General features: G+C 33.1%; 2 protein-coding genes across 2 annotated transcripts; one reads left to right on the top strand and one right to left on the bottom strand.

Moving 5' to 3' along the window:
• Positions 1-2,141: 2,141 nt before the first annotated feature.
• Positions 2,142-5,534, top strand: LOC125210728 (MOB kinase activator-like 1A). Its single transcript, XM_048110310.1, has 7 exons — positions 2,142-2,249; positions 3,169-3,217; positions 3,897-4,005; positions 4,410-4,503; positions 4,797-4,930; positions 5,035-5,198; positions 5,332-5,534. The coding sequence occupies exons 1-7, from the start codon at positions 2,227-2,229 to the stop codon at positions 5,401-5,403; spliced, it is 645 nt and encodes a 214-aa protein (XP_047966267.1). The 5' UTR covers positions 2,142-2,226; the 3' UTR covers positions 5,404-5,534.
• Positions 5,535-5,645: 111 nt separating this feature from the next.
• LOC125216502 (transmembrane protein 45B-like) lies at positions 5,646-7,010 on the bottom strand. Its single transcript, XM_048118235.1, has 2 exons — positions 6,356-7,010; positions 5,646-6,246 (listed from the first exon to the last, which is right to left on the bottom strand). Exons 1-2 carry the CDS (start codon positions 6,700-6,702, stop codon positions 5,805-5,807), a joined length of 789 nt encoding a protein of 262 aa, XP_047974192.1. The 5' UTR covers positions 6,703-7,010; the 3' UTR covers positions 5,646-5,804.
• Positions 7,011-10,947: the final 3,937 nt, after the last annotated feature.

Raw genomic sequence — 10,947 nt, 5'->3', positions numbered from 1 at the left:
TCATGCAAATCATTCTACTTGAACACGAAAAAAGAAATTGAATAAGATGGAAAACTTACCGAAAAGAAAGGCAAATAACATGATAATCATGGGAGTAGAAACACTCCTCATTGTGTTGTATTCTAGAGTTAGGGATGTCAATCGGGCTAACCCGTTCGGGTTCGGGCCAGTCCACTCGGGTCGCCGGGCTATTTGGGTGCGGTCCATTCGGGTTATGAATTTTTCGGGTCATAAATTTTCAACCCTAACCCTAACCCGTCGGGTTTTGGGCTAACCCATCGGGCTATTCGGGCCTAAAAGCTTTCGAAAATAATCTCTTGTATCAAAATTTTCTTCTATAAAATGATTTTAAATTTTAGATACTTTTTTCTTTTTAGTTTCGAATCATATAAAATCTTCAAATTTTCATAGTTTTCTTCAATAATACTTGAAAAGAAGCCTTCATCTCGATCAACTACAATATAAATTAAAGCTTGTGTTCGTGTCATTATTATAGCATTGTTCGTAACTAATTCTTATGAAAATTAAAAATCATATCTTACATGAATCATTATTAAAATGATAAATATATTAAGATTTTGATGGGTTAGTTCTTAATTTTGTATTGATTGGCTTTGGAGGTGGTAAGACACTAGTAGCAGATGATGAGACGGTGCAATAATGAGTTGAGATGAAACTTGAAAGCTGATATTGTGAGATCGAGTGGAAAAGTGTAGAATGAAGATTGAGGATTCAAAAATATAAAAATCCCTAAAATTTAATATTTTATAATTAAAACTCACAAACCATCGGGCCAACCCGCAACCCGTTCGGGCCGACCCGTTTAACCCGCCAACCCATTAGGGCCAACCCGTTTAGCCCGTTTTGTATTCGGGTAGTAAAGTTACAGCCCTAACCCGCTCATATTACCGGGTTGTTCGGGCCGGCCCACGGGTTTCGGGTTGAATTGACGTCCCTATCTAGAGTATCCTTTGTTAAAAAAAAATTCCTAATTAGTATTTTCAATATCCAGGACAAGTGTAAACATTTATGAATTGGAAAGTAAATTAATTTCCAGTGTAAACATTTAAAGTTTTTATGAATGTTTTGACGAATATTTTGGAGATTACCAAGTATAGAATATTATATACTCCAATATATATAAAGGTTGTACACGATTGATCAGATAAATCGTCTCAATTGGATTTTTGGATATATGTATATATGTTTTTATAAAATTAAATTTTATGGATCAAATCATATTTCACAGTTCGGATTTCAGATTTTTATATTTAAATTTTAGGATAATTTGAATCGGATTAGATCGACAAATTATCCAATCTGAATCCAAGAATGCTCACCCCAAACGAAAATGCAAGGTGGAAATTAATTGATATTCGAGAATGAGGTTGTCTCGTTCCAATCTTGCTAGGAAATTCATGATGATGTAGACAATTACAACTCACACATATATACATATTGATCACTGCCAACCATGCAAGATTTGTTGTATTCATTTAAATACTATGAATGCATAACATATAATAAGCCCCGCCGAAAAATGGGTTGAATGCCAAGACTTCAAAATTTAAAGACCATTTCTTCTTCCAATAATTGGAAAATGGGAGATAATAAAGGAAAAGCTCGATTTAGTTTTTTATTTTGTTTTTGAGCATTAGTACACTCATCATTTTTTAATTTTGCTTTGAGCATTTCCAATTCATCTTTTAGTATCATTTGATTCAACAAAACTTGAAAAATCCAATATTGAATTGAGTTTTATCCTAAATGAAAAAATAATATAGCATCAATATTCAGACTCCAACAATGTCTTTCCGGCGTCATTTGATCTTTATTTGGCTAGGCGTGAGAGTTATATGACTTATTCAGAATTGTACATGAAACGTTATCGGTTCAACGCCGTGATTCCTCAATTGAAATTGAATTAATTCCTCTATTTAAACCTTGTTAAATAGATCAATAAGCATGATGCTGATTGTGGATTTATTTCCAAAAGATTTAGTTCACTGAAATTTTGTGTAATGTACTAAAATTACAATTTAATAATCTACTGTTGGAAGTTATAAGACTCCATAATTAAGTAAAATTTGGTATACTAGGAGTAGTATTTAAATTAAAATTTTCCCTAATTATATTAGTATATATATACTCCTCTGCATTCCCCTCTAAATATTCCCCGCTTTTTCATAATTTCTCCTCCTTTTCTTTTTCTCTGTCAACACAGCCATGAGTCTCTTTGGCCTTGGCAGGTAATTATGTTCTTCAAAACTGACATTTTATCTGATTCTGATCTCTTGGTGTGTGAATATTCACATCAGATCTGTGTTCGTGTATTGAATTTCTGATTTTTTGGTTGATTCTTTCTGTGATGTTTCTTCACTCAATTGATTGATTCGTATGGGCTTTTTGCATACTCTGTTTCCGTGATTTGATGTTCATATCGAGGTTGATTTTTTTATTGACAAAGAGGTGTATGATGATACGAAAGGTTATTTCTCTATTTTTATGTTTTTGTTATTTGGTTCAAGTTAGCAATACTATTGGAATTGAAGTTTAGAGTTTTGATGGTGTGAAAATGCTTTATTGGATAGTTGATTGTGAAGAAAAAAGGGGATTAATGTTTTTTCTCTGATTAGCAAGCCCAATTAACTTTTCTACTATTTCTAAATCACAGTGATTATCTGCATTAGATGTTTCATTGCATTTGTTTATCCGTTTGCAAAATCAAAGAGAGGCATAAAAGGCCTGCCATTTATACCGTAGCTTCATGATCTAGTTTCATTTCCTCACATGTCGGAGACTCGTAGTCACAAACTACTTTCTATAGATATGAATGAATTTGAATAAGGAAGAGATGTAGCACCACAAAGTTATAGCATGTTTTTATTGCTATTACATTTGTATCTTCCTAATATGTGGATAAAATACAGGACTTGTTTGTAAAATGAGGCAAAATGCGTTTGACATGTGCTTCATGATTAATGAAAATAAAATAATTGCATTTTTTTAACACAGATATCACTTTAATGACTTAGAGAGTGCCTAACCTGATGAAAACTCTTCTTGATTTTTTGTCCAATTAGCTTAACTTGTGTAAACCGATTGGATGATGTTGTTTCTAGGAGATTGTCTGATTATTCGTAATGTGTGAGTTGCTCTTTTGGACAGGAATCAAAGGACATTCCGGCCTAAGAAAAGTGCCCCATCAGGCAGTAAGGTGTATCTCTTGGCAACTGAATATATTCGGCACCCTTCTTAACTGTTTTGGTCTTAACTCTGCTTCCTTTCCAGTGTTTATAACGAGCCTCTGCTTGAAACATCACAATGACATATTTAGTATTCTAATATTAGTTTGTCAATTTTTGCTTTCTGGGATATTATGTCATCTTCTTTGTAACTATGATATTATGTCAATCTTTCTTCATTTTTTATTTCTCAAGCCATTTTTTTAAATTCATCATGTAGTGAATGATGTTTCTTGACCAGTCGTTGTTTTAGTTTCACTTGCTCTAGCTAATGATGCTATACCAAGAGAAAAGAAAGTCTGATTTGATACAGTAAGCATGAGGATATAATTTTATTTCTTTTCCTTTTATGTTCCAAGCCATCTTCAAAGTAAAGGAAATTTTATTTCAGATTTCCTTTTCATTGTTCAAATCTTTTCTCTGCTGTCTAATTGGTCTATCATGGTTGAGATCCAAGCTGATAGGGCTTTAGTGGATTAGTTATGCCTTGGTTATTTGGTTGAAGGTATTGGTAGAGAATAGGAGTGCATCGCATTCCTGTGTGTAACTGTCCGACTATTGCCAATGGCTGCATGCGCAATGCATTAACCTAACTTCAATATTAAGTTACAAGTTATTGATCATTGAATTTGTTACAATTATATGTTGTAGGGTGCACAGCTTAGACAGCATATTGATGCCACTTTAGGTAGTGGAAACTTGCGAGAAGCTGTAAGGCTACCTCCTGGTGAAGATTTTAATGAATGGCTAGCTGTTAACAGTAATCTCTCTCTCTCTCTCTCTCACATATGTGTGCTTGCTTGTGGTTATGCATGTGCGCATCTTGAGTCTCACTCGAAGGACTTCAACTAGTGCTTAGTAGGATAAACAAAATTGATTTACTGATTTTCATATTAAAATTCCATGCCAATGGTTAACAAACCCCCCTCCCCCAAAAAAAGATAAACAAGAAATAAGATTGTATTTCCTCATTGATTGCTCATGATACGATGCCACTAAGAAGCACAATATTATTACTCTTTTATGGACATCAAGATTGTGTTTTATGAAGGCATAAAAAATGATGCATAATAACAATATCTACATGATTAAAAACAACAGTTTTGTACTTATTCTTCATCTGTGGATCTAAATTAAAGAAGGTTGCTTGATTTCCATCTTCAGCTGTAGATTTCTTCAACCAGGTGAATCTTCTCTATGGCACCCTCACAGAGTTCTGTACACCAGAAAACTGCCCTACAATGTCTGCTGGTCCCAAGTATGTCTAGCTGATTATTATTTCTGTTTATGTTTTGAGAAACAAATATATGAGTACTCCTTTAGGCCCTTTACCATTTGAAACTAGAAAGGAGAAAAAAAATTAAAAGATGAACTCATTTGTCTGATGCTAATACAGTTTCCAATTCATTTCTTGAGTGGCATTCTGTATTGTTAGGAATGTTTGAATCTCATCCTCACTCACTATATTCATTTAACCAAGAAGCAGAACGTATATGTTTCCATATGTATGTATATGAAGTATGCATGATATGTAGACAATCACATTTTCAGGTACGAGTACAGATGGGCAGATGGTGTAACAATCAAAAAACCTATTGAAGTTTCGGCTCCTAAATATGTCGAATATTTGATGGACTGGATTGAGACGCAATTGGATGATGAATCTCTATTTCCGCAAAGGCTTGGTAATGATTATGTCTGATTCAACTTATCAGTGCTGTTTACATAGCAAAGTGTTTTCTCTTTAGATAAATGTATTGGCTCAATACTGATGGAGGAACATATGCAGGTGCACCATTTCCTACTAATTTCAGGGATGTTGTGAAGACTATATTCAAGCGGTTATTCCGCGTGTATGCTCATATATATCATTCACATTTTCAGAAGATTGTGAGTCTTAAGGAGGAAGCCCACTTAAATACTTGCTTCAAGCATTTTATACTTTTTACATACGTAAGTTTTCTGATACTTTGATTTTAATAGTCATAGCCTTTCTTCAAGCTGAGCTAATAGCAAGATTCTGTAGTTTTTTTGCACATAATCGAGCATTGTTCACTAGCTTTAACTCTGAAGCTTTATTGTGCAGGAATTTTCGCTGATAGACAAGAAGGAACTCGCACCACTACAAGAGCTCATTGAATCAATTGTCCCATATTAAGCATCTCGTTTCTACTTATGAAATAAGTGTGTTTAGATTTAGTTCATCTGCAACTGATTTTACTGTAACAAATAACTCAACTGCTGGTTTTGTCCAATATTAATGTTAAATGTCAAAACAAGGTTTGCTTCTGTTATCTTTCTACTAATGTAATACTTTCTACAAAAGATAAATCTACAAAAGATAATTATATTCTTTTAAGAGTCTAGATAAAGCAAAACTCTTACATAGTTAAACTCAATTTGATGAAGCACATGTTTTCATAATTCTTAACACAACTTTATGTTGGCATCATCTTTGCATATACAATTCAATACCAAAAACTATAAGGTGTTAAAATCTATTGTCAATTTTTGTATATATACTTCTACTAAAAAAATAGACAACCCCCCAATTTCAGATCAGTGGCTGAATCTGGGATGTGCATAAACATATGCACCAGAAGCAGAAGCAAGAACACCAAAAACTTGAATGAACAGCTGGAGATTAGCCAGCAGCTCGCCACGGGCTTCGTGCTCCAAGGAACGACATGTGATTTTGTCGATGTTGAGAACACAGCCATCCGGCATCATTGAGCCATAGAGAGTGAAGGCAGTCTGATAGAACCAAAGGCCTTGGAGTGTTATAGCAATGCCACTGGTTAAATCAGCTGGGAAGCTGGTCGGCATGAGTGCTCCCGCGATAGTTGATGCTATACATAGGCCTATCAGTAGTACCAGGACACGGTGGTAGTACCCCTCGAGCCCCTTGTGCGTAGTCGAGTGGAAGTTGAACAAGAGGTACTCTGCTGTGAATGCTGCTGCAGCAATCAGGCACAATGCACCTTCAGACAATGGCAGATGCCTGAAAACAGAATAACAACATCATCTTGCAACAAATCAATGCACATTTAGCAAACAATATCTATATTTTCTGACAAAAAGAAACCTTTGCAGACAGACTAAAGGCTGACCTTGTCTGTTCACAGAGGAGTGTGATTACTCCAAAGATGAAGAACATGAGGAGCATTGCTGAGTGCTCAAAGTTGTTAATGTGAGAAGGGTTCAAGGCGCCATCGACAACGATGTTGAGATGGGTTGCATAAAGAAACTCTATGCAGAGATCAACAAAGCCTCCAACTGCAATGACATAGAGCTCAAGGTACTTAACCCTGCCACCAAATGCTCGAACCGGGTTCCAAACCCTGACCCCGTACGTCTCAGGATCCAACACATATCGACATATAGAGCACCAGACGTGCCACATCCCGACAACCAAAAACAACGTTCCTGGAACCATATGCCCCGGAAACGATCCCATCTTTCCCAACTTCACAAAACAAAAGCAAGAGACAAGTTTTTCTTTGATCTATATCATGATCTTGGATCCATTCTCATCTTCAACAATAGATAAAAGTAGTCGAATTTGAAGAAACAATCATACTCTACACAGATCATACAGTTGAACAAAGAAGAGAGATGACAGCATACATAAAATAGTGATATTATGAGTTCTAAAAAGCTTTTGGAGTTAATGGGGATCGAAGAAATTAATTTAGATGAGATGGGAATGGGTGAAATTAATCACACTCGTCAAAAAGGGACATGATTTTACAAAAGACTTTAATAATGAACACATCATTGAATTAGTTTTTTCTCTCCCTCCCTCTTGAAACATTATACTAAAAACACGTATATGAGGACGTTTGTCGGTAATACCTGGCTGGGTAGTTGCAACAATGCAACTTGCGTGGAAATAATCTCATCATTACTCCCGTTATTTACTCAAATAAAATGAATCAATATTTTGATTATTTCCTATAACCGTAATCACATGGAAATTGAGTTCGACACGAGTTTTATAAAATATACTCCATCCGTCTCATTTTAGGAGTCTCAGTTGAGTTCGACACGAGTTCTAAGAAATGTAAATGAAAGTTGGTGAAAAAAGATAGTGGAACGTGGGTCCTACCTTTTTATACTAGTTTTATAGTTACTAAAATGTGAGTGGAAAAAAGGTTAGTGGAATGTAGGGCTTAGTACCGTTTATGGAATATTCCACCCGGAACTCTTAAAGTGGAACACCTAAAAATAGCAAACCGGGACTCCTAAAGTGGGACGGCGGGAGTATTAATGTCTAGGATTTTCTATGATAACGTTTTTCAGGGATAGCGAAAAGTACAACATGCAAAATTAGGGGACTATTAATCACTTTTTTACTTAAACTAATTAAATTAAATGAATAAGAGTAAGAAAAAAATAGCGGGAAGATAGAGAAATAAATTGGCAACAATAACATTAAGCAAAAAAGTGATAAATAGCAGAAGCGACTGAAAACAATGTATAACTACTCAATAAAATAATACGTGGTGCTATTTTTTAGTAATTAGATTAGATACTGCTGATATGCAAACTTAATTGTTTCAGTCATGAAAGCCTAATGGCGTGAAAGCGTCGTATCCTTGATCCATCATTCCAATTATCTTCTATTTCATATATAGTGAAACTTTTTTTTTTTTTTTCTCAGTTAGATAGTGACCGTGACAAGTATTATACATACTTTCTCATGTTTTTCATATAAAAAAATAAAACAATTTATATAGAGATATTACTTGTTTTAATTATCTGTCAACTTCATTTTGGATGATTTAATTATTCGAAATATAAAAATATCCATAGAAACAAGAACACGACACCACTATTTATGGAACTCGGAGTAGCTATTCACAAGTACTAATATTTTTTGAGATAATTAATTATCGTTCTTCTCAATTAAACTGAATGAGCATAATTCATTTAAATAATGAATTGATTTGAAACAAGTAACAACTTTTTAAATAATAGTTAAAATTATATTGTAAACTAAATTGTCAAACTGCAGAAATAAATACATTTTCCTAAACATTAATTCTCTATAAAACATGGAGTAGTATTTAAGTAAAACAATTATATTCATAAACGAAAAATGGATTTGATGCTTTTACCACAAATTGAATATTGGGTCATTTGTCCAAGAGATGAGTGATATATGTCACCAATTAACGTGTCATCTATAATTTTCATCATTTCTAATTTACCAAGATTATGACATGCAATAATAGTATAATACCATTCCGCAATTCATTAATTAATGATTGTATTGGGCTCGTTTTTATCTTATTTGAGGTGTTATCACTTTGGATCTTAAGAATGTCGTAATTTAATTGATGTCAGATAGGAGAGTGAGAGCGTGATCAAGAATATTGATAAAGTGATTTAATAACCTTCATTTTGTGGTAATCTTAGAATTACTTTTAAATTTTACGACCAACATTTAACTTTCGAGATTATTTAATCAAAATACAATATCAATTAACATATTACTGATTAATTTAGTTTGTGACTGCATCTGAGCTAACTAGATTAAAAAAAAAGACTAATTTCTTTTACCATTTCAAATTTCAGACTATTTTATAACTGGCGCAGAAAATTAGTCCACCAACTGTAATCAACAAATTTATTAGTACGTTGTCAAAAAAAAAATTTATTACGCACATTACATTTATAAACATATACTCCTTCCGTTCCCAGATAATTCGACCCAATATTCCATTTCGGGCCGTCCCACATAATTTGTCCCACTTCACTTTTACCATTTTCAGTAGTGGACCTCGTATTCTACTAACTCATTCTTACTCATTTTTTATTATAAAACTAATACTTTAAAAGTATCATCCACATCCCACCAACTTTTTCAACTCACTCTCCATTAAATTTTTAAAACCTGTTAAAGTATCCCAAATTATCTGAGACGGAGTATATAATACACCAATCATTGTGGCAAAACAACCTATTCCTGCGGGCTAAAGGGGATGCACATAGATCGTGTCAAGTTTTTAAATTTGTAATTTCAAATTTTCACATGCATGTTTATGTAATGATTGCATCTCAACTAACTATATTGAATCTAAACATAAATGTCGTATGCTTTTTAAATATCCCTCCGTCCCCGATTAAGAGTCACACTTTTCCATTTCGGTTCATCCTCAATTAAGAGTCACACTTCATTTTTATCATAAATAGTAAGTAGGTCCCACATTCCACTAACTCAATTTACTCACATTTTATTATAAAACCAATATAAAAAAATGGGTCTCACATTCCACTAACTTTTTCAACCAACTTTTCTTTACATTTCTTAGAACTCGTGCCCGATCAAAATGTGACTCCTAATCAGGGACGGAGGGAGTACCAAATTATTTATTGCTGCACAAATCGTTTTGGAATTATTCGTTTTGAAATCCATCAATTTAAATTTATGGCGTTTCACCATCGAAAAAAAAACCATTCTACTGTGCTTAAATAAAATGAATATGTATATATGTATGAGCATTCGGTTTCGATTCGTTTTTTTTTTCAAATCGAATCGAATCGAAAATCAAAATTTTATGAAACTAAAAATCGAACCGAACCGAAAAACTAAAATTTCATAAATATATTCATAAAATCCGAAAATCAAAATCCAAACTACAAAAATCGAACTCGAAAAACCAAAATTGGACAATATTACAAAAAAAATGATTTTTTTTCTATAATTAACGCAAATATTATATCGTATCAACCAATTACATATCCAAAAATTTACAATTATAATAAAATCTAAATATTAGTATTACATATATTACTAATATAAATAAACATACATAAGTTTATTTTAGGTATAGATCATATATACAAATATTAAAAAAATTTGGTTTTTTGGGATTTTTTTTCGATTTCGAATTGAAAAGTCAAAATTAACCTTAAGTTTGGACCAATCAAACTGAAAAATTGGACTGAATTTCAAATTTTAGTTCGGATAAGGATATTCGGGTTTAAATTATTTTGCTGACCCCTAGAATCATGTAATCAAATAATCGAAACATTTTTTTTGTTAGACCAAAGGTGTCTACCAGCACACCAATAACTGTATCATGTGTTGATGTGTAGGCACATTTAAGGGTATAGTCATCTATCCCAAGAATTTGAGGTTGCTCCATATCCATCGATAGGACCACCAAGTATTAATTCTAAAGTTGACACTCAATTATAGTGAGATAAACTAACTTATCACCAAGTATTAATTCTAAAGTTGACACTCAATTATAGTGAGATAAACTAACTTATTTTGTACAAGTTACAATCACAATGCCATATACCGATTGATACCCAAATTTAGCATAACTCACCATGGATGTGAAGCACAATCTAACTAGTACGACTGCTTTTGGACGAATTTAACCTTCTTAATACTTTTAGAGCAAACATATCTTTAATGGCTAATAAAGTTAATTGCCATTCTTGATGACACATACATTTAATTCTGAAAAGCTTACACAATCAAATGACATATTTGGGTATTTCACACTAGGTATAGAAACAATAACTAAAGTTAGGAATAACTTTTTCATAAAAACACACCAAAGTTTGGAATTGTTTTAATGCAGTCTAGTTCTGTCTAATATCTCATCACCGAATTTATCCTTAAAAAAAGTTGCCTTTTCCTTGCAACTCCAAGTTTGATATTGAAAAGAAAAAGAAGCAAAAA

The sequence above is a fragment of the Salvia hispanica genome, chromosome 3, assembly GCF_023119035.1.
Source record: "Salvia hispanica cultivar TCC Black 2014 chromosome 3, UniMelb_Shisp_WGS_1.0, whole genome shotgun sequence".
NCBI classification, from domain to species: Eukaryota; Viridiplantae; Streptophyta; class Magnoliopsida; order Lamiales; family Lamiaceae; genus Salvia; species Salvia hispanica.
This window is presented reverse-complemented; position numbering and strand designations above follow the sequence as displayed.